The following is a 25775-nucleotide window of genomic DNA, read 5'->3' as shown; positions in this document are numbered from 1 at the left end:
TGTGTTTAGATTTTTTTTTAGATTTTGGTTATTCTGTGCTACTTACTTATGCTGTCACGGTTTAGTTCATTTACGTTGACAGGGTTGTGCAGTCGGACAGGGCTGTTCATCGGGCCTTCCCTTCGTTCAGAGGTTGGACTACGAGTCATCTTAAGGCTCGTGAGATAGCTGAGCTGAAGATTGTGAGTTTTTCTCGTAAGATAGCCTTTTTTGTATGTTTGTTTTGTCTAGGCTCTAGATGCTCATCGTGATTCTGTAGCTGCTGGGGGGTCTGGTCCTGTTAAGGTAATTCACATTATCTACTTGCGTTGTGTTTACTTGGCTTTGCAGATTTGTGGCGTGCATCAACTTAGGGACATATGCATGTGCTCGTGCAGTTGTTGCATGGGTGTTATATGGCATGTGCACGTGATTTGGATGAACATTTTATATAATTTTATATTAATTATTCTGATAAGGCTATCTATTTTTTTGCAGATGGATGTGTTGGGAGCATGTATGATTTGTTTTTATTTTTATTTTTTTTTATTTGGGGTGCAATAACAATATTGCAATTACTTCTTCACCCTTATGAATAAAATACTACCTTAATTGCATTGCAAATCTCTTTAAATCTCACCATTCTATTTGTAATGATTTAATGAATGAGATGAGATTCCATGATTTCATCCACCTACGTGACCTCATGGGATCCGGAGCCTATATATATATATATATATATATATATATATATATATATACATATTGAGTGCTACTGACTCTGTTACAATGTAGTATCTGTTCATAACTACTTTCTCAATCTACTGAAACACAAAGAGTCAATACCGCTTCCACTGACACTCAAACCCAAACCCTCTCATATGGAAGTGCAACCTTGGTGCCACTTGTAACACCCCCGATTTTACCAAAATTTTAAAGCTTAATTTAAGGGAAAAACAATCTAAACATCCATTCAGATAAAGCGGAAGCAAAGTCTAAATACGGAGGTGCTATGTCACACCTATCTCAAACATAGGTGCACATGCTAAGTCTAAACCATAAGTCAACAACAAAGTCATAGGAAAATGCACACATGCCATAAGTCTAAACAAGTCTAAACAAAGGAAAGCAAGAAGAGCTACACTATCTAGGGTCCACTAGCGCGCTCTCCAAAAGCTACTCATAACCTGTAAAAACATAGGGATAACACCCGTCAGCGAGAGATGCTGGTAACCCACCAATACGCGTTAAGTAGTACATAATATATAGATATTACAAAATCATTTGAGACAGAGGGATACGGTATATATCATTTTAAAACCAAGAGAGGGAACATCGAGAGACATAACATAACACTCTCAACAAATACCAACCATTAACGACAATCCACAAGTCAATAAGGACAACAAGCAACATACTCAACAATAGACGCAACCTACCATAATCAAGGTAGAGTTCCTGATAGACATGCTCATAAGCAATGAATACAATAAATCACATAATGATATATATCAAGTTACAAGTTCAAAGTTCCAACCTTATACCCTGTGCCACCCTTATGGCTACCCCCGACCTTATCTCAGTTCCAACCTGTACCTCCGAGTGCCACCATGTACTTCTGAGTCCAACCTTATCCCTCATGGGACCATCGTCCCCCGCCAAACAGCTGCCAAACAATACCGCCGAACTCTCAGTACACGAGGGTACCATTAATTATCATAGTAACATACCGTCGAACTCATGAGTAAAGCTCAGTAACAACACCACCAATCATATTCATAGCCACACATAATCATCATCAAGAGGATTTAGGCTCATCAATAGCCCAATCAAGTATCAACAACAGGTACAACAAATGTACAAGATCACATCATAGAAATCAATCAAGAGGATTCAATGACAGACATGAAAAAAATACTCAACAACAACAATGGACTTCAATCCAATACCAACATGATTGGCAACACAAGTTTCCAATCCTCAAGGGAATGGACAAACAACACATAAAGGCATCAACGACATCATAACTAACATGCACATCAAACGGGTAAACCAAAATGGTTCCAACGAACCTCAAAGACTCACATAAATCCAACGAATCACAAAGTTGGACTATTAGCACGATTCAAGACGCCAAATCCTAACATAGATACTTAGGACATCGTTCTAGACATACGAAACAACAAGGAGACACCCAAAAGCCCAACAATCCAACAAAGGGAGGCCAAAACATCACAAACCAAAGGGTGGAATCACGGGAAAACAAACCCCGCCATAATTCCACCGGTGTACCCCGCGGGTGGGTACCTGCCCGCGGCTCTGCCCGCCGGGTATACACCTTCTACCCGCGGGTGGGGCGGCGGGTGGACAAGTGCCCATCGTTCCGCCCGCAGGGAACATACTGAACAACAATGATTCCCTTCGGGTAAATTCATCTCCAAGGTCAAGTTCAAGTCCAAAACACCCCAAATCTCACATACAACAAGGAAATGATTTGAACCCAAAAATAAATCAAAAGATAGCATTCAAGAAACCTAGATAGGAGTCTAAATATGCATTATCACAAGATCATGCATCAAATCACTCACAACATCAAGAATCATCAATAGAAGTCAAGAATCATCAATAGCAAGTAGAAAATAGGTTTTGTATAGCATGGGTTACCTTTGAAGACCAAGAAACTCTTCCTTTCTACCCTCCTAAGCTTTTCCTTGAAGCTCCTCTTCAACCAAGCCTTCTTACACAACCAAAACCACAAGAAAAACACTAATCTTAGATAAAGGCTAGGTAAAACTAATTAAAAAACACCAACTAATCCTAAATCTTACCCTTCCTTAAGCTTGGGAGATGGAAAGGTGGAATCTTTGGATGATTCCTAGCAAGGATGGAGGATGTTCTTCTTGGCTTGGGGAAGAAGTCAAGTTTTCTTGGAGAGAAGGTGGAGAAAGGTTTTCTTGCCAAAGTGGGGAAATGAGATTTAGGCTTGATAGGGTAATACTTCAAGACCAAGCAAGTGAGAAAAGACCATAATGCCCTTACTTTCCCTAGAAAAGCTTAGGAAGACCCCAAAGAGTTAGATACAACCATTAAAGCTAAAGGTCCCCCTTTTTGACTTAAATCAATTGACAAAGGAGTTGGTCAATTTAAGTCCTCCGACTATCAATTTGAAAAAATGATTAGAAAGTCCACAAGGATGACTTAGGATTAATTATCCAATTAATTTTATTTAAAGGATAGGATTTTCGGGGTGTCACACCACTAGACCATAAGGTCTTGGCTTTTAGCCAATATTATTGAAACACTTAAAAAGCAACACTCTTCTTTTCATACTTTCAAAACAAAAGATTTTTAGTCTGCATGGGCTTAACTTACTAGTTTAGTATGTAGTATTTAGAGAATAAATCAAGGTTTGAACCTCGACATCGACAGTGTGGGGATTACACCTAAAATAGACATATCTCTTGTGAGAAGCCATTGAAGTACCGTGATTTATATCATTCCAAATGTTTTGTCGGATCGAAATTGAAGATTCAACCTTTTTTAGAGAAGAAGAAGAAAACAAAGAATTTTACCTAAAAATCATTCATTATTTTACCTTTTAATATAATATAATTCTTGTGTTTATATGCTCGGTACTTCACCGGGTACATTTAGTCGATCAATTTTAGTAATAAAGGATTTTGAATAATTTTCAGTTTTCAATTACATAAAATGAATATTGATTTTGTTAAAAGTAATAAGAGGATGAGGATAAAATGCAACTTATATCCTCTTTTATTTTTTTTGAGAAAATATCTCATTATTAATTATATGAATAAGGTCAAATTAGACACGGATGAACGTGATGAGAACTGATTGTATTATATTTTCTGAACTTAATTACAATGAGATCAGATGATGTGAATATATAGAATAGAGAGTCACAGTGTGACAATGATAAGAAGTAGAGAGTCTCAGTGTGACAAGGATAAGAAGTTCTAAACAGACTCATATACATAGAGTCCTAATACTCCCCCTCAAGCACAGTGTATACTAGTAACCTGTAGCTTGTCCCTTAAGGAAGAAAATCTAGGTCCAGGCAGAGCTTTGGTGAAGATATCAGCAAGTTGATCCTTTGTGGAGATGAAGTTAACTTGGATATCGCCCGAAGCTACTCGATCACGAACAAAATGATAATCAATCTCCACATGCTTGGTGCGCGCATGAAAGATTGGATTGGCACTCATATATGTAGCTCCTAGATTATCACACCATAATTTTGGAATGGAAATACCCGGAATCTGTATCTCACGCAATAATGACATAATCCATAGAACCTCAGCACAAACATCTGCAAGAGCTTTGTATTCAGCCTCAGTGGATGACCTGGCAACAGTTCTCTGTTTCTTGCAAATCCATGATATAAGATTAATCCCCAAGAAAACAGCAAAACCACTCGTGAATTTTCGATCATCAGGACAACCAGCCCAATCAGAATAAGAGAAAGCATGAATGTCTCTAGATGAGCACCGTCGTATGCGTAAACCATGATCAACTGTTCCCTTAACATACCTGAGTACCCGTTTGAGCTGCTCCCAGTGTGATATGGTGGGGGCATGCATATGCTGGCATAACTGATTAACTGCAAAGGATAGGTCAGGTCGTGTGACAGTGAGATATTGTAGTGCTCCAGCTAGACTCCTGTACTGTGTGGGATCATCATATAGATCTGAATTGAAGGGGACAGTTTTCGAGACAGAGATAGGTGTAGAAAGGGGTTTGTATTCAGACATTCCAGCCCGTTTTAAAATATCATTCATATACCGTTGTTGAGATAAAATAATCCCATTGTCACTCTTAACTGGTTCACCAAGATCTCTGATTTTGAATGTAGCAGACAGTTTGGACAAGAGCTGAGACATAATACCTTGATCACTTCCCATTACAAGAATGTCATCCACGTACACCAATAGATAAACCAAAGCAGCGTCTTTAGAGTAATAGAACAGAGAGACATCTGTCTTGGATGCTTGAAAGCCAACCGATAGTAAGAACGTATGTAGTCGATTAAACCAAGCTCTGGGAGCTTGTTTTAACCCATACAGAGATCTTTTTAACAAACAAACATGATTCGGGAAGTTAGCATCAATATAACCAGGGGGTTGCTTCATATAAACTGTTTAAGCCAGATTACCATTCAGAAAAGCATTATGAACATCTAGCTGTTTGATAGACCACCCAGATGATAAAGCTAGAGATAGAAGGAGTCTTACAGTCGTAGGCTTTACCACTGGACTAAAAGTGTCGAAGAAGTCCTGACCTGGAACCTGATAAAAACCTTTCGCAACTAGCCTGGCTTTATGCCTTTCAATAGCACCATCAGCCTTTCTCTTCGTACGAAACACCCATTTACAGCCAATAATATTCATACCTGCAGTGGGTGGAACTAGAGACCATGTGTGGTTATGCAGGAGAGCATTGAATTCTTGGTCCATGGCTTCACGCCACTCAGGATATTTGACAGCTTGAGAGTAACATGTGGGTTCCGTGGGATGCACATGAGCTGCTAGAGCAAAAAGAGGAGCATCTGCGTTGCTGCGAGTGGCCATAGAGTGAGTACGGACATTGGGCCTGATGGACCGCCCACGTGGACGGCCTCGCCGGCGAGCAACAGGCTCCACAGGATCACCCGACGAGGCAGCCTGTCCAGGAACCACGGCTGGTTCGAATGAAGCAGGTAGCGGCGGTTCTGGCAGCTCATCATTGGACACGGCAGGAATAGGTGTGCTGTGACTGAGAACAGATTCCGCCCAAGGTCCAGAAAATGGAGTAGATAGATCCTGCAAAGAAGTTTTAGTAGCAAAGGGGAAAACTTCTTCATCAAATCTGACATGCCTGCATGTGTAAATCTTATTAGTATGTAAGTCCATGCATCTGTACCCCCTAAAGGACTCAGGATAACCTAGGAAGACACATGGAGAAGACATGTATGACATCTTATGACGATTATATGGTCGAAGATGAGGGTAGCATAAACACCCAAAGACACGAAGAAAAAGATAGGAAGGAGGGGATTTATGTAACAGGAGATGAGGACTGGAGTTATTTAATACAGAAGATGGCATTCTGTTAATTAAATAGACAGCAGTCTCAAAGGCAAAATCCCAAAATTTCAAAGGAACAGAGGCATGAGCTAGAAGAGCCAGACCAGTTTCAACAATGTGACGATGTTTTCGTTCAACACGACCATTCTGTTCATGTGTATAGGCACATGATTGTCTATGTTGAATTCCTAATTGAACAAACAAAGAATGCAACTTTTTGTACTCAGCACCTAAATCAGACTGAATGGCCTTTATTTTGCAATTAAAGGACCGTTCAACAAGAGTACGAAATTTATCAAAGATGACATAAAGATCAGACTTTAATTTCATAGGAAAGAACCATGTATAATGGGAATAGTCATCCACAAAGATCACAAAATAACGGAAGCCAGAAGTAGATAAAGTGGGCGCAGGACCCCAAATGTCTGTGTAAATAAGATCTAGGACTTGAGAACTAGAGGAAGCAACACGGGGGAGGGGAAAACGGGCAGATTTGCCTAATTGACACGCATTGCATAAAGAATTATGACAACGAATATTATCACGAGACCATTAACCAAACAAGAACGAAGTATATGGCTAAGAACACGGTTATGAGGATGACCTAAACGATTGTGCCAAGTGGAAGCCGAGGCACGAGCGGAAATAAACGCTGACGGAGACGAACTAGGTAATGAAAGTGTGTATAGTCCCCCCGAACTATTGCCCTGAAGAAGTATTTCCTTGGTATTGATATCTTTTACAACAAAAAAGGAGGGGTGAAACTCAAAAAAGACTTTATTATCAGATGCAAACTTCTGAACAGATAATAAAGAATTAGACAAATGCGGAACTTGAAGTATATCAGACAATGTAAATAATCTAGAAGGGGTATTAAAAGAGGCATGGCCAACATGACTAATAGATAAACCCATACCGTCACCGACACGTAAAGTGTCATTACCAGTGTACTTCTCCGATGTAGAAAGGGCAGCGATGTTCGGAGTTGCATGATTTGTGGCTCCAGTGTCCGGAACCCAAGTATGAGAATTTGACGAGGTTTTAGCAACTAAACCATTCTGAAACACCAAATTAGCCTGAGAACCCAGAGCCCCTGAATATCGCCAAAAACAGTTGACTCCCGTGTGACCGAAACTTTTGCAAATTTGACACGGATCATTATAGCGCCAAAAATAATTGGCTCCCGTGTGACCAAAACGTTTACAAATTTGACACGGATCATCATAGCGCCAAAAACAATTGGCTCCCGTGTGACCAAAACGTTTACAAATTTGACACGGATCATCATAGCGCCAAAAACAATTGACTCCTGTGTGGCCGAAACCTTTACAGATTTGACACGGATCATCGAAGCCACGTTGCTGACCTCCACAGTAATTAAGGTTGCCATCGCAGCGCTGCATCTTCTTAATTTTATGAATCACAAAACCCTAGCTAACTGATACCAGATGAGAACTGATTGTATTATATTATCTGAACTTAATTACAATGAGATCAGATGATGTGAATATATAGAATAGAGAGTCAAAGTGTGACAATGATAAGAAGTAGAGAGTCACAGTGTGACAAGGATAAGAAGTTCTAAACAGACTCATATACATAGAGTCCTAATAAACGTAACTACACATAAGAACGCAATTAAGTCATTCATTTTTTTAAAAAATACAATTTACTATCTCAACAAGTCAAATTCGTACAATTAGATTCAAAATGATTGATAGTTCGAACAAAATGATGACATGGTGATTAACAAATTTTAAAAACTATTTTTCTAATTTTAAAAATTTTTAAATAAAAAAGTCCGATTCCGGCTCGTAGATGAATAGGCTTCTTCATAATTTTTAATAATTTATTTTTCAAATCATAATTTCTAATAGTTTTGTTAACGCCTTATCACACATTAATTTTATATTATTATTATCGCACATGACCCTAATGTGTAAAAACAATATTAAGATTTTCCAGCCCTATGTAAGAAAGAACTTAACATTTCATCAAAGCACCATTCTTTGGGGTAAAAAAAAAAAACTCCAAAAATATACCAACATTGCAACTCCTAAAACAAAAGACTTCACAATCTATATATCAATCCCGACCCGAAATGAGTGACTAAGTGGGTGAAACATGATTCAATTCTTATACCAAAAAGTCACGAATTTAATTTCGTCATCATGTTATCAAATTATTACATTGAATTTACCGAATGCACACCATCAAATTTCTCTCGTCACTCACCCAAAAAAAAAAAAAAAAAAAAAAAACTTCACTTTCTAACTAATCTACTGTGTGTGTGTTTGATATGATATTTATTAATAACTTCCCAACATATGGAACATTTATCACTTTATTCTATATATTCCATGCCAGAACATAAAAAGTGGGCTTTAATTTATGAAAGCCCTAATACATAATGCATCACATTCTCAATACATTTTGCAGAAAATTATCCATCACTCTCACAGTATTCCCCGCAAGCAATTTATATCCTACACCACGGCGCGCGTTACACAATCCAGATGCAAAACGACGTCGTTTTAATTTTTTTTTTTTTTTTTTTTGAAATTTCCCGCCCCAGTGTATGACTGTTAATTTTTCTTTTAAAAAAAACCCCTGTTCAAAAATGTACATAATGTTATACTAGAATACACATAATTATATACATGAATGTACATAATTATATAACAAAATATACATACTCATTTTAAAAGATAATACACATAATCTAACATAATACATAATAAACATAAACTTTTAACATAATACACATCAACTCTTAACATAATACACACAATTTTTCTGATTCGGATGTACATAATTGTATAAAAAAGAATGTATATAATTGTATAAAAAATGTACATAACTGTATGAACAAATATACATAATTGTATGAACAAATATACATAATTGTGTGAACAAATATACATAATCACAGCAACTTCCTACCGCGCCTCTCAAAATGACCCCAATACGACGTCGTTTTGGGAGACGCGCGGCGCACAGTGCTACGCGCGCCGTGGTGTAGGGTATAACGATTGTTCCCCGTGCTCCTTCAAGTTAATTTCTTATTATTTATTTAATGTTCGATAACCTATTTTCTTTTTTCTTTTTTGTTAGATCATGAGATATCCTTAGCATACCTGAGTTGTAAGATGCACCTTTAAGTTATTATTACCATATTAGACTAATCTCTATTCACACTGGGCCGGCCCAATTAAGGGTCAAAGTGCTAGCCAGATTGATTTTTTCATACAAGAAGGGATTTAAATCCCGACCTCTCTTAAGGAATAGAGCAAATACCAATTTTGGTCACATGAGTATTAGCAAAATGGTTCACATGTTTAATTCCTACCAATTTTAATCCACAACTATTGTTTTAGTACCAATTTTAATCCACGACTATTATTTTAGTACCAAAATTCATAACGTCGGTCACCCATCTATTTAAGACATCCCGAAATCTAAAAATTTTAAGGGCATTTTCGTCATTTTCAACTTAAGATTCCAATTTGAGCATAAATAAATGAATTTAATCCCTAAGATAGATCCCACTCTGCAGTTCTCTTCCTCATCCTACCTTAATTTAAGGAAGAACACTGCGAATTGGGATATATCTTAGGGCTTAAATCCCTTTATTCATGCTCAAATAGGGATCCTAATTTGAAAAGCACGAAACTACCCTTAATAATTTCATATTTCGACATGTCTTAAACGAAGGGGTGACCGGCGTAATGAATTTTGGCACTAAAACAATAGTTGTGGATGAAAATTGGTACTAAAACAATAGTTGTGGATGAAAATTGGTACTAAAACAATAGTCGTGGTTGAAAATTGGTAGGAATTAAACATATGGATCAAAACTATCATTTTGCTAATACTCATCGGACCAAAATTGATATTTGCTCTAAGGAATATTAGTGTACGACCATTCACACAACTAAGCTAGTTATAAATCTATTTTCATTGAAATCGATGTAAAATATATAAAATTACCATTAAATTTGTAATATTTAATGTAAGCAGTGTTGAGGGGCAAATTATTGTGTGGACCATGGTCCACACAATGTTATGTGGACCATAATAAAAAGTACATTTTTAATATACTAATGGCAGGTAAGTTTTGGGTTATGTGGAGGGTTAGAAATGATGTAGTGTGGAATGGAAAGCATTGGTCTTTGTCTCAAGTGCGTGAATACGTTGCTAGTGAGGTAAGTGCATGGGCAGGTTTGGCAAGTTCTTCTATGATTCCCCAGCAGGTTACGTCCCATGCATGGGTGGCGCCACCGGTGGGTGCTCTAAAATGCAATATAGATGCTGCAATGCATGATCAATTCGAGTCGTTTGGGGTGGTGTTAAGGGATCACAATGGTGGTTTTATTGAGGCATATGTCGAGAGGTTGCCGGGTGTGTTAGATGCTTATCTTGCGGAGGCCTTAGCGTTTAAGGAGACTCTTTCTTGGTTGAAGAATTGTCCCATGCATGTTTATTTTGTTGAGATAGACTGTTTGAATTTATGCATTAGTTTTAATTCTAGTTGTCTAGATTTGTCTTATGTTGGTCGGGTAGTTAAGTAATGTAGGGACATTGCAACTGACATTGGGAATGTGCGGGTTCGCCATGTCAGAAGGTCAGCGAACCGTGTGGCTCATGTGTTAGCTCGAGCGACAGGTTCACACTCTGGTCTTGCCGTGTGCAGTGGGACGCTATCCCACCACCTTGTGTTGCAGTTTTGCTTTGAGTAATTTGACTGGGTTTCTTTAAAAAAAATGTTCATTTTTTGAATGTTTCTTATTTAGTAAACTACCAAATAATGAATTTGAAGTATACAAATAATGAACGTTCAGTATATTAAAACTAAGCATTTATTCATGGTCCACATTGCAGTATGGATCATATATTCTATCTACATATAATTTGCCGATTCAATATGTGATGACAAATTATACCATGGACCAGGGTCCACCTTATATTATGAACTTTGGTCTAAAATGACATTCAAATTATGCGTCTACATTATATGTTTACAGTTAAAAGATTATGTATTTGTAAATAAACTGAAGGCACATAATATGTTAACTACAGACAGGGACGAAGCTAAAGGGGGTGGGGGGGGGGGGGCATGGGGCATCTGCCCCCCTCACCCCACCCCCACCCCCACCCCAATATAGTCTTTGTATGTATATATGTATATATAGTACATGTTTTAGTATTAGTATAAAAAAAAAAACTATAAAATGTTAACAAGAAATGAGTTAGATTAGGTGGTAGAGTACATATTTGGCAATAGTGAGGTCAAGTGTTTAAATTTTGGCATCAACATAGTTTTACAATTCTTTTTACTCATTCCCCAATGACTTCTTTTTTAATATTTAATACACACACACACACACACACACACACACACACACACACACACACACACACACACACACACACACACACACACACACACATATATATATATATATATATATATATATATATATATATATATATATATATATATATAACATTCTTTTATATTAATAATAAGATGTGTAATTTATAATTTGTTTTCTATTCAAATTATTTTATCAAATTAATTATGTTTCATATTTTGTTATGAATATTTTTATAAAGTTTAGATGTGTTTTATTTTTCGTCCATATCCAACAATATTTACAACTATATTTCTTAGGTAATTTATTTATTTATTTTTAAATTATCTCTTTTGTTTTAATGTTTCGCCTTTACTGGAAAAAATTTCTGAATCCGTCTGTACTGTTTCGCCCCTCCGAACCGAATTTCTGGCTCCGTCCCTGACTACAGACACGTGAATGCACATATAATAAGTTAAATGGATGCACATAGTATGCCGTTAGTATATTATGCTTTTGTAGTTAACATATTATGTGATTATAATTAACAAATGGTGTTTTTAATTTTTTTTATATAATTTATTTACTGAATGCACATAATATGTTAAGTGAAAATATATAATTTTTGGACTACGATTCAAGATGAACCCTGGGCTAGTAGTACTATCATATCGATGAGCTGTAAAGATTAAAGAGCGCGCATATATTCTTCTTGAGAAAATTATTTAACTTTGGACCACATTTTCCTACCATTATCTGTATAGAATCTTTGGATAATTATATAATGAAGCAAAACTCACACATCATTTGGTGAACTTAACTACCCAAAATACTACTAGCTCCTCTCTGTCACACACCCGGTGATGGCCGGAATCAGATCTTTTCTAGGATCGTCGACACCGGATTCCGGCGGACGAGGTCGCATGCGATGGTTTTCCGGCGCCGGAGCTCAGCAAGGGGAAAATAATGCATGCATGGATGATGAGAAGAGACGAAAGTTAAGGGAGACTGAGAAGTGTGAGAGACTCATGCACTTAATCTGCTGGGGTCCCAAGTAGCTCATCAATTATATTAATGCATGCTTTGAGAAATATATATACATAGTATATAGTATATGTATGTATGTGTAATGTGTATATACGTATATAATGGTGTTCTAAGTTCTAACATGTGTAAGTATATATACTTATGGTTAAGGAAATTCTGTACTTATAATATCCTATATACTACATGTATAATACGCCCTACAATGGATCGGAGGAACAGATCGAAGAAAACTACATAAATCATGATAGAGTCACACTAATGTTGTCTATCATCAGGAGCAGTCGTAATCCACTAGGGGGAGATCGATCATTGTAGGGAGACCTAGTTGAAAATCCTCAAAATCGGCGGGCCAATTGTCATACAGTCAGCACAACGGTAAAACTTGTATTTTTGTATGCTTGTAGAATAAAATATGTTGTGAAATTTTAACATGTTTAATAATTTACTTGCATTTGAAGAAATTGAGAAGTTGTAACACAATATTGCAATATATAATCTTTAATTTGGATGAGACAACATATGTTCAAAGCATTTCCTCATATCCAATATGGCTCTTCCAAGAACGCCTTTTAAGATTGGTAATCTAATTTTTCTAAGGAATAAGAATATATAGGTACAGGTTAAAGTGACAACACATACCCCATGTAAAAAAGTACAGATTAAGATCATCCATCCATCCATATTAATAATCGTAAGGTCTGAAAATTTAGAAAAATAATAATTAAAAAAAAAGGGTGATACTTTCATAATTACAACGGTGGTCAAAGTACCTACGAGGTCCCTACACTATAGCGTTTTGTTCAATTTAGTCCTTTTACCTTTATTTTGTTCAATTTAGTCCCTGTATTTTCAAAATGGTGCAATTAAGGACAATAGTTAACGATGTTAATATTACCGTTAACTTATATTACATGGCGCTGGCGATATTTATATTCCTACTCATATATTACTTTATAAATATTTAAAATTATTTATTTTTACCACCAATATATTAAATTAGTATGTCCAAAATAAATAATTACAGTCATGTTCCTAATAAAATTTGGACAATTGTCCTTAATTTCACTACTTTTTAAAGTAGAGGGACTAAATTGAACAAAATAAAAGTACAAGGACTAAATTGAACAAAGCACTATAGTACAGGGACTTTCTAAGTACTTTTACCTACGACGGTGTATTTTGAAATTAAACACTTGATATTACAAGGTAACTAATAATGCACACACGTTAGTGCATTATTATAGATCCTGATTGTACGGTTAGTTATTTACGAATGTATTATCTAGTACAGTATTTCTAAATGCACCATTGTAATTGCAAAAATGTCATTGTGTTATACATCAAACTCACTTGATAATTGATAATAATATAAAATAAGAGTAAGAAGATACCTTAGAGGAAATGACATTTTGACACAAGGAATAATTGTGTTTGTTAAAGATATTAGGAATATATTGTTAAAAAAAAAAGATATAATGAATATATATAATTGACATCATTATGCAAACGTCATGGATGTAGTATATTTGTGGTTGAACCTATACTAGAGCTCTATGTAAAGGAAAATTCTATTTACACCACCTATTTTCATTTGAACCTTAAAGTTTTAGCTACACACAAATAAAAAAAAAAAAAATAGTAAGCTTGGAAATTAAAACTATTTTAAAGTTTTAGTTACACACCAATGAAAAAAAAGGGGTCTGCTAACCTAGCTCATCGATTGACTAATACAAAATTATATAAATAAAAAATGACCAAAATGTGATTAAATTATATAAATAAAAAATGACCAAAATGTGATTCAATAAATTAGAAATTTAAAATGCATTGTTAATATTAACATAATTTGTTAATGGTGGATTAAACTTGTCACTTTACACATAATTAAATGAGAAATTTTGTATCTGATAATAGTTCATAAATTGAATTAACAATATAAGTATAATTAATAGACTAAAATCATAATTTCCCCTTTTCATTTAATCCAACATCCTGCACTTCTAGAAAGTACATGGCAAATTAGGGTGCATACGGATGCAAAAACGACGTCGTTTTGCATAAAACGCGCGCCCTACTTAAAAAAAAATCAGTTTCGATTATCAGCAACAACATTATGTTATTCATTTTTAGTTCATTCATTTTGGATTTTTTAGTTATAAAATTCTGGAAGTGTTGTTATGCAATTCTGGAAGTGTAGTTATGCAATTATGGATGCGTAGTTATGAAGTTATGGATGTGTAGTTATGCAATTCTGGAATTATAGTTATGCAATTCTGGAAGTGTAGTTATGCAATTCTGGAAGTGTAGTTATGAAATTATGGAAGTGTAGTGAAATTATGGATGTGTAGTTATGCAATTCTGATTTTTTTTTTTTTTTTTTAAGTTAGACGTCAAAACGACGTCGTTTTTGCATCCGTATGCACCATGCATGGTGCATACGGATGCACAGCATAATGCTCCGAAGTACATGTTCTCTTCTTCTCGTCCATACGGGCTTAGCTCACTAGTTCAGTAGGCAACATTTAGGAGAAGAGACCAAGATTCGAAACTCGACAACGACGGTGTGAGATTATGCCTAAAATGAGCAAATTCTTTATACACACTGATATTTGGCCTCTCAAATGCTATGTCGAGTCAGGTTTTGGAAGCCCTTGAAGTTGGCACGCAGGATTCAACCTTTTGGAGATTTACATCTTCTCTTTTCATTTTACCAATTAAAAATGTTTGTTTGCATATATTATATAAATGCACGCCCAATATATCAAATTATATATATATATATATATATATATATATATATATATATATATATATATATATATATTGATGGATTTAATTACCCGGGATGGATACGAATCACTAAATTCGGATAAGAATATGAATAATAAATAAATAGATAACACGAAAATGTATCGTAAGGGTCGCAAGGATCGTATGTCGTATTAAGTGCCGTAAATAGGCTATTACAATGATTTGTTTAGTACAAAATGTGTATGAATAATGATTAGATGTCCTAAAGAGATAAGGTGGGAGATTTTTATACAACCCCCACCCCTAACCGCCACCCCCTAAGGCGGGGGTGGTTGGATCCACGTTGACCGCGTCCGCTTGACTGGTTCCAGGTCGGCCTGGCCGACCTCACCAGGTTGGCACCTGCTCTCGGCCGAGGTCCCATGTACTGAGGTCCACGGGCCGAGGTCCCATGGACACCGGGGTCCCAAGGCCGAGGTCCAGTGGGCCGAGGCCCCACGAGTCGAGCCCCGGGTCTTGCTCCACCTCCACGGGTCGGTATGCTCTGCTCGTAATATATATATATATATATATATATATATATATATATATATATATAATTACTTATTTATTTTTGTTATACTTTGATATTCCACGATAAATATATGAAGTGCATCCACGGATTGATTACAGAAATGATATCCTTTTGTATTTTTTCTATTACTAATACAATAGCAAACTCGGTAAATAATATTAGACTTCAACATTGTAATAACTAAGCTTGGGCCCCAAAATATGCCCCATTTTTAACTCGTTTGGTTTAAGGTTGTCGGTGTACTTACACTTTCAAAATATTTTAAAAAATTTTGCTGTCTAACTTACAGTCATAAGTGGCTTTGATCACATCTTTTCAAAATTTCATGCTTCCTAACCCAACCAATTGTAAAAGTGACAAATTATTCCGTAGAATCCCGGGTTGACCTTGCAAGGTGGACCCGGATCCAAAGATACACAATTTATATATTAAATGTTCACAATTTATCTTTTAAAAATTTATAATTTGTGATCACTATATATTTGTATATTGTATTTACAAATTTTTAAAACTTTGAAATACAATTTATACTCTAGATATTCACAATTCTAGTACTAGAGTACACATTTTAAGATAATGTCGACATTGCAAGGTAAACCTTGGACCAAGGTATAACAATTGGTTAAGAGCACATTTGATTTAAATTTTTTCCAAAATGTATAGAGTTCAACCCAAGTAGTCCAATCAACCAAGCATGCCCGCATTTTTAACTTAATTGGTTTAAGATTATTGAGTACATCTTATTTAAAATTTCTTAAAATTTTGTACAACCTAACCCATTAAGTAATTAAAAAAAAAGTGATCGGTGAAATTAACCATACTAGGCCGGTAAGCCCTACTTTTTTACTTTATACTAGTTTCACGTTTTATTTGATTAATGATTAGTAAAAGGGGCGTACACTATTTTATTATTTCCCTTCTCTTATTCTTATTCAATAAAAAATAAGTACTTAATAGTGAGAGTAGATCTTTCTTGTCATAAAATATTTCAATCATAAACTTCCTTCCATGCTTCCAATACAAGACAACTTTTAGACGACAAAGTTACCATTAAAAGAAACGAACGAAAAGCACAAACTAAAAATAGAAACTAACATCCTCAAACAACAAACACCCCATCCATCTTCACTAACGAAAGTCTTTTACAAATTGTTTCAAATCATAGGACCAAATGGCGGCGGCACATTAGAGTTTCCAACTGGGTGGTTATGTTCGGGGGACGGCCCAGACGGCGGCACGATTCCTCCCTTTGGCTTCATCGCACCATAAGGAGATATCCAATCATGATTCTCCGGCGACAATCCCACCGTCATCCTCCCGCCGTTTGCCAGCCGACCAAACAAACCAAAACCCAGCAGCAAAAGAAGGAGAAGCTTCGAAACACTGAATTGTTGCAAAGACATTTTTACGAACAGGAAAGGGATAAGCTTCAATGGGGTATGTTCTTTGTTTGAGATTGATAAAAACATTATCGTAAAGGAAGGTGTTTTATAGTGCAATTTGGAATTGGATACAAACCAACACTTCGAATTCTTAAAAAAAAAAAAAAAAGAGGGAAAATTTAAATGGGTGTGTACAAATTAAAGGGCAGATTTTTCACTACATTAATTAATTGTCTTTTTAAGAACATTTGAGTTATTCTAGAAGAGATTGTTGGCTTTAACAGTAATGTTAATATTGCTTTTTTATGTAAATACACGCATGCCAAGAAGCCACCATAATAACACGTATGATTTACGAGGAAGTGATAATGAAGTTAAATGCTAATGTATTTCCAAGAAGCAAGAAGTAAGCTTTCTCCAATGTATTGATTTTATTGGTGGTAAAACACACAAAAAAAAAAAAAAAAAAAAAAAAAACAGAATAGAAATTATGACACACACAATTTTATTTTATTTTTATTAATTATAACATGTCGTGTAAACAAGGAACCAAAAATAAAAACAAAAAAAAAAAAACAAAAAACAAAAAAACAAAAAATAGGTGTCATACAGTCATATAGAGAATAATAATAATAATGGTGTGGGTCTGGATCAGGGTACTTACCACATCAACCACCTGATACAAGACGTGACAATTTGCATCACGATCAATTAATTAACACATCATAGACATTAAATCAAATATAAAAATAAGGAATTAGTATTTTGCTTTAATGTATTGTGTGTTATTAACAGGTTAACCCAATAACCCGTTAAAATTTAATTAAGTTTTAACAGGTCATTAATTGAAACCTAGTATGGTTACTAGGTTGGTAAAAATTAAATACATATATAATATATGGTACATTAATATATGAAAAATTAATCAATTCTACTCCATAATTTTACAATGGTACATGTAAACGTTGATAACTTCAATTTTTTAACATGCTGACAATTAAATTTTATTTCCATAATTATCCCATTTTCCAAGACATTTATATTTATATAGAAATGTAATGATTCAACAAACTAAATTCAGGTGCGAAGGAGTTTAAAAATTCACTACCTACGATCTTCATAAAAATATGTACTGAAAGTCGCAACAATTTTTACAAGAAGACATAACAATGTGTAGTGGAAGGCACAAAAGTGTGAAGCAATTATTCAACAAACTAAATTCAATATAAGATTTTCAACACAGTACAAATCATAAACGTAGAAGAAATACAAGATTCAACTCAAATTAGTAATTAGTTCAAAATCAACTACTCTTTAAAAAAAATCGTCACATTCGATCTTAAAAAATATGCACTAGAAGGCACAACAATGTGCACGGAAAAGAACTTTAAAGATGTGAACCAATTATTGAAAACACTAAATTAAAATATTCAATACATACAGGATTTTCAACACAAATCATAAACGAACACAAATCATAAAGAAGTAATACAAGATTCAACTCAAATGAGTAATTAGTGATTCATTCAAGATCTTCCAAAAAAAATAAAATCTGACACCTACTGTCTTCAAATTTGTACACTGCAAGACACAACATTGTGCACTAGAATGCAACAATGAACACTGTACTACTGGAATGCAGAACAATGTGCACTCAAAGAGAGAAACTGTGTGCTCTAAAAACTACAACAATGTGCACTCGGAGAAGGAAAAATGTGCACTGGAAGAAGGAAAAAAATGCACTGAAAAAAAAAATAATAACTTACACAAAATTATTATAATACCAACGCGTTTTTTTTTTTTTTTAAATATCTTCATTCTGGACCCTTGATCTAAACTGGATCAATGAATGATATTAAATCCTCTTTTTCACCTAAGGCAACTTTTGCACATGATTCGTAATGTGTGTGTGTGTGTGTACGCGTGTGCGTGTGCGTGTGTGTTGGATCAAATGATGACAAGTCCTTAGCATAGAAATAAGAAGCAATCTTAGTCTTACATTTGAAAAAATCAGACGGAACAGATCAAGTTTAAAAAAATATGGCGGCATTTTCATAATTATCACCAACTTTATTATGCAAACTTAAATACTGAAATCTGCAATTCTCATACTTTTCCAGACTTGCACATTTAGTGTTAACATTTTGCATATTTAGTTTTAAAAGATTGCATTTGCAAAATTGCAAAAATGCATTACACTTAGAGTATCGATATTAGAGTTTATGACTGAGTTTTTTTGTTTTATTTTGTTTAGTGGTTCACTTTTTACTGCTTAAGATCTAGCATTTAAGATTTAGATTTAAATTTTAGTTTTTTCATTGATTTTATAAAATTTACCAGGTTTACATATTTAGTTGTTAAAGGTTGCATATTTAAGGAGTAAATGACATTTTTGGTCCTAGACTTATAGTGGCTTGGACAATTTAAGTTCTTCATAAAAAATTTTGCCATTTTTTGGACATACTTATTGTGACGATGACAATTTTGGTCATCTGTCTATTATGTGGTTAGTTAACCGTTTAAATGAGGAGTATTTGTGTCAATTCAACTTATTCTCCTTCATCCTTAGATCTGATGGTCTCAAAGCCATGAAAGTCTATGATCCTGTGACTTCAGAACTAGACAAGTCAAGGGCACCTGTCAATCTGCGGGAAGAAGAAGAACGCAGAATGCAGCGAAGTGAACTAAGGATGGACGACACTGAAGACAGCCGTGTCATTCTCTCCGGACAGTCATCTTACTGGCTGCGGTGGTATGCTGTGCAACCAAGAGGGCAAATGGATTGGGGGCTTCAGCTGCATGATGAAGGCTAACAACGTAAAATAAGCTGAGCTGTGGGAACACAGGGTTCAGAAACTAAGCATCAGAACTGATTCACAACAAGTAGTTGATTGGTTCAATGGTGGCCTTAATCCACTAGGCCACTGTGCGATGCTCCTTAATTGGAGCAGAGAATGTCTTGAGAAAGACTGGATGGTAACCGTGGACTACACACCACGCGAGAATAACAGTGTCGCTAACTGGCTTGCCAAGGAAGTGCCCAGAAGACGGCAAGAGTGGATTGGGTACCATTCTCCACCGACTGCCATGAGTGAGAGTCTGGGCATTTTAGTCCTAGACTACCATTATTGATTGCCTTAGCCCAGAATCTACGTGTGATCAGAACGAAATTGGACAAAATGAAGAAAATAGGAAAATGCTTGAAGCATAGATTTCTTCTATGAAATCAGAAATGGAACATTTGAGAGCTGCTCTAGAAGCAGTTGAGATCAGATACAGTGAAGAGCAAACTTGAAGCACTTTAGAGATCAAGGGTGTGTATGAGTTGATGGAGCAGATGAAGTCCATTTCAGGTAATAGGGAGACCGTGCTGAAAGAGGAGGTAGTACAGACAACTTGAAAGTTGAAATCGAGGGGTTGAAAGCAAATTAAATCTGATGGATATATTTATGTATGAATTTTCAATTTTCTCACTGTTATAAAACTGTGTGAAAAACCAGTAAAAGTGAAAGCGGTGCGGGGAGCGGAAGAGCCCGGAGACGGCGAAAGGGTTAGTCCGATGGCAAGAAGTATTGGCTTCAGAGATTCAATCTCTTCTCCAAGTACGACGAGGGCATAAAGATGGATGAAGAGGAGTGGTTTTCGAATCATTAACTGATGGGGGAAAAAAATTAGTGTGGGATTCGAAATAGGGAAATCCCTAAAATGGGATACCAATAAGGGAAATTGTCTTTTAGAAAGGCGACATTTATCTTTTGGAAATTCGGATCTATGTTTGGCGACATTCAGTATAATACCGTATAAAGTTTAAAGTTTGTTATATACCGTATAAAGTGCCTTGCTCGCGGGTCTCTTCTCCCCCGACGCCGGAAATGGCGCGCAACGCCGACGACGGTGCCTGGGATCTGCTCTACGCCACCGCCGGCGAGGTGGTGAGGATGAAAATGATGGAGGAAGCTGCGGCGGCGCTATACCAGAGCAAAAATGGAGTCTGGGCTCCTCCTAGGAGGCCCAGTCCCGTCACTGTTCCTTCTTACAAAACCTCTACTCCCCAAAATCCGCAGCTCTCTACTTATCAGCAGTTGCAGCTGGCGCAAGTAAGTTTTCATCCATTATTGTTCTTAGTAAGCTTCTGGGTCACCTAAATGCTAAATTTGTTCTTAAAAATTGGCAGTTTCAGCGACTGAAACAGCTCCAGATGGTGAAGAACCAGCAAGGAAGGAGCATTGGGCCATATCAGGCGGTGAACCAAAGCAGAATCTCCAAGAACGGCGGTGGAGGTGTGGGATTCCAGCCGCCGTCTGCTTGGCCGACCCTGCAACAGTCTCAGCAGCAGCTCCCTGGGTCCGGGATGAGCGGTGTTTCTTGGAAATTCGGCCGGCGGCGGCGCAAAAAGGGAGTGTTCCGGTAAATACGGTGGTGCACCGTATTTGACAAATACAAATGGTATATCAACTTTCCCTTAGGCGAGATGTGAAAACCCCAATCTCGCCTATGGGAAAGACAATTTCCCTCTTTCGTAAACCATGCAACACATTTCCTTGTCAGGGATCCCACGTTTAGATTCTTCTTCACCGGCAAAATCACCCGTGGTTTTCCATCACGCCGGAAGAAATCGCCGCCAAACAAGCCGACCGTTCTTTGGCGGTGCCGTCGTCATCGACGGTAACACCATTCAGTTTGTTAGATGAAGGAGAATAAGCTGAATTGACACAAATACCCCTCATTTTAACGGTCAACTAACCACATAATAGACGGAGGACCAAAATTGTCCTCGTCACAATAAGTTTGTCCAAAAAAGGGCAAAATTTTGTATGGAAGACTAAAATTGTCCAAGCCACTATAAGTCTATGACCAAAAATATCTTTTACTCCATATTTAAGTGTTATAGTTTGCATAGTAATGTTGATACTAATTACAAAAATGCCACTGCATTTTTAAAAAAGAATAAAAAATCGATCAGATCCATCAAATTTTTACAGATGTAAGGCTGAGATTAGTTCTTATTTCTCTCTTATGGTATTGTTTTCACAGGATCCTTAGCATTATATATATATATATATATATATATATATATATATATATATATATATATATATATATATATATATATATATATATATATATTTTGAAAGACAAATGAATTAGATTGCATTAGCCACAAAGGGCTCAATAAACGAAGGAGGTATATCTCTCCAGAATGTTCGTCCTGCTATAGCAGATACATGCTTAGATAAGGAGTGCACCACATGATTGGCCTCCATATTAACAAATAAAACCTGAGATCCGGGTAAAGCATTAAATAGCCGATTACAAGATAAAAGAATGAATCTAAAATAGCTACGAAACAAACTAACATGACTAAGACTTGAAACCAAAACTGCTGAGTCAGTGTAGATTCTGCCACCTGAGTACCCGTTATCCTTCAACCAGGAGAGGACTTCACACATTGCCATAGCTTCCGCTAAGAGGGGATCATATGGACACGGCAAGGGTCCATTAGCCGCTGCCACAAAGGAGGAATCGCAATCCAAGACTACAAAACCAAAAGCCGCGGTATGTTGGGGGCCGTGAAAACCGGCGTCAATATAACAATGGAACAAGGGCGCCGTGGTAACAATTTGTGCATGTGTTGAAACGGTTCGGTTGCTGTAATCGCCAACATGGCTCTGCTGACTATCCATCCACGAAGACCATTGCGCCAAGTGTCGCCTCATAAGCGAAATCGGCAATGGCAAGACATACTCCCATACTGCCGAGTTCCTAGCAGCCCAAATGCTATGGAGAATGCCACAAATTTTACCTTGTAGCTCACGTGTATATCCTGTTGCACCGCCAAGCCATTCCTCCGTCCACTGTAAAAAATTCCTGTTGGCAAAAGGGGGAATTTGAATCTGAGAAAGTTGCCAAACATTAATAGCATATGGGCACGAGCAAAATATATGCATAACACACTCCTCAACTAAGCCACAAGACGGACAAATATTAATTATATCGACCCTCCTATTTATCAAATTATCAAGAGAGGGCAATATATTCAAAAGGGCTCTCCATAGGAACACCTTCCATTTGGGAGGAACCTGCAGCTTCCAAACATTATTCCATACAGGTGAAGGCTTCGAATTCAAGAATCCCAACCTTCTATAACCATCTTTAATTTAACCGAATAACATCCCCTTATATCCCCTTCCCAATACCATATATCCTCATAATCCATACTCACAGGCAATTTCAAAATCAGCCCTGTAGCTATATATATATATATATATATATATATATATATATATATATATATATATATATATATATATATATATAGGATCAAATGAGGTCATCTTTCTAAATGAGGTTTGTGGTCAAATATTGACTCTTGATTTTGGTTAGAGAGAGAGAGAGAGAGAGAGAGAGAGAGAGAGAGATAATTCCAGGAATGGTCCCACTATTGATATTCATCTTTACTAATCTTCGTCCTCGACTTTCAACATGATCATAAATAATCCCTTGACTATTGATTTTGTTCCAAATTTGGTTGCTCAGTTAAATATCAATTTAATAAACATTAAATTTAAGAATAATAATGTAAAATTACTTTGTTGTTGAGATGGACAAATTGAGTTCATAAATTTAATATATTGAGTTTATCATTGTGAAAAACTAAATCTTTTACACTATTACCCTTAAATGTAATGTTTATTAAAATGATATTTAACTATAGGACCAAATTGGTAAAAAATCAATAGTCAAAGGACTACTTATGGCTAAATTGAAAGTCCAGTACAAAAATTAGTAAAGATTAATAGTCAAATGACCATTTATTGTCCAATTGAAAGTCGAAGCATAAAAAGTTGGTAAATAACAATAGTCAATGGACAATTCTTGAAATTATCTCAATCCAGTGGAGCTAAAATAACACGGTGAGAATGAGTTGCTCTACTCCGGTTGTAGAAGAAGGTACGTTGGCAGTTTTACTTATGTGTTTATGTTCTGTTTTTTGTTTATAAAGGCGTTTTACGAACCACTGTCGTATGAAGTCGACGAACACGGAGGATTGGTGCAAATTTTCGTTTGGTGGGTTAGGGTAAATGGGTGTTGGTTTATGAATGTGAATACACACCATGGGGAGTTGGTGGGTGCAATAGATGAAGACGTAGGATGTTGGGTGATCGTGATGGTAAATGGGTGTTGGTGTGTGCACTGTGTCAAAAGAGTGTGCAAACGCTAACCATTCGCAGATAGAATACAGAGCGTAGAAAAAATGAATTCCATATTTGTGCAATATTTCGTTTGGTGTGTTAGGGTACATGGGTGTTGGTGTATGAATGAGAATAAAGACCGTGGGGAGTTGGTGGGTGAAGTGGTTGAAGACGTATGTTGTTGGGTAATGGTAAATGGGTGTTGGTGTGTGCAATGTGGAGCAAGACAGTGTGCAAATGCAAACCACTAGCTAAAAGTGAACGTGCTAGAAAGGCGGTAGGGGAGGCAACCGCACTCGGGTGCAAACGTAGGACAGTGATAAAAGATGAGTTGTAATGAACTTTGTGTATGATGTTTTGATGTTTGAATTTCTTTATTGGGAGCAATTGATACTAATATCGTATGAGGTGTAATGAACTTTGCAGAGGATGTATACCTAGGGTTGTGGGTTATGGTAAATGTGTGTTGATGTGTGCAATACCAGGCAATACAGTGTGCAAACGTAATAGACTAGTAAAATGAGAAATGGCAGGTATAGTTGGTAGGGGAAGCGCACGCACCCGGGTGCAAACATGGGAGGATGATATAATATGTGTTGAAATGAATTTTGTGTAAGCGATTGTTATTTTTTGTTTTGTTTTTGTTTTTGTTTTTGTTTTTTATTTTGTTTTTTTTTTTTTTTTTTGTTTTTGTTTTTGTTTTTTTGTTTTTTGTTTTTTGTTTTTGTTTTTTTTTGTTTGTTGGGGTGTAAGTGGGGCTAATATGGTATGAGTTGTATTGAACTTTGTCTAGACGAGTGCAATAGTTAGTAGGGTAACAAGATTATAGCGTGGTAATGTTTTTTATGTTTGCACGTGTGTGCAAGTGTATGTATAAATAGTAAACCATGGACATGAAATATCATCCCAAACTTAAATTTGTTTCTTTTTTGTGTTACGAAGGGCAATTTATATCCTACATCACGGCGCGCGTTGCACTATGCGCCCAGATGCAAAACGACATCGTTTTAATTTATTTATTTTTTTTTTGAAATTTCTCGCCCCAGTGAATGGCAGTAGTTTTTTCTTTAAAAAAAAACCGTTGTTCAAGAATGTACATAATGTTATACTAGAATACACATAATTGTATACATGAATGTACATAATTATATAACAAAATATACATACTCTTTTTAAAAGATAATACACATAATCTAACATATAATACATAATAAACATAAACTTTTAACATAATACACATCAACTATTAACATAATACACACAAATTTTCTGATTCGGATGTACATAATTGTATAAAAAGAATGTACATAATTGTATAAAAAATGTACATAACTGTATGAACCAATACACATAACTGTGTGAGCAAATACACATAATCCCAGCAACTTCCTACCGCGCCTCCCAAAACGACG

The 25775-nt window shown here is 36.0% G+C and overlaps 1 protein-coding gene across 1 annotated transcript; it reads left to right on the top strand.

Moving 5' to 3' along the window:
• Positions 1-21022: 21022 nt before the first annotated feature.
• LOC109184446 lies at positions 21023-21581 on the top strand. The gene is made up of 2 exons (XM_019334447.1): positions 21023-21267; positions 21345-21581. The coding sequence occupies exons 1-2, from the start codon at positions 21043-21045 to the stop codon at positions 21579-21581; spliced, it is 462 nt and encodes a 153-aa protein (XP_019189992.1). The 5' UTR covers positions 21023-21042.
• Positions 21582-25775: the final 4194 nt, after the last annotated feature.

This window comes from Ipomoea nil, unplaced genomic scaffold, assembly GCF_001879475.1.
Source record: "Ipomoea nil cultivar Tokyo-kokei standard unplaced genomic scaffold, Asagao_1.1 scaffold1262, whole genome shotgun sequence".
Classification (NCBI taxonomy): domain Eukaryota; kingdom Viridiplantae; phylum Streptophyta; class Magnoliopsida; order Solanales; family Convolvulaceae; genus Ipomoea; species Ipomoea nil.
Note: the sequence above shows the minus strand (reverse complement) of the source record. Positions and strands in the feature narration are given on the sequence as shown.

Bases quoted from the DNA above. Each gene is read 5' to 3' on its own strand.
- LOC109184446 (XM_019334447.1), top strand. From the start codon at position 21,043: ATGGCGCGCAACGCCGACGACGGTGCCTGGGATCTGCTCTACGCCACC. The intron at 21,268-21,344 runs GTAAGTTTTCAT...AAAAATTGGCAG, and splicing joins AGCAGTTGCAGCTGGCGCAA to TTTCAGCGACTGAAACAGCT.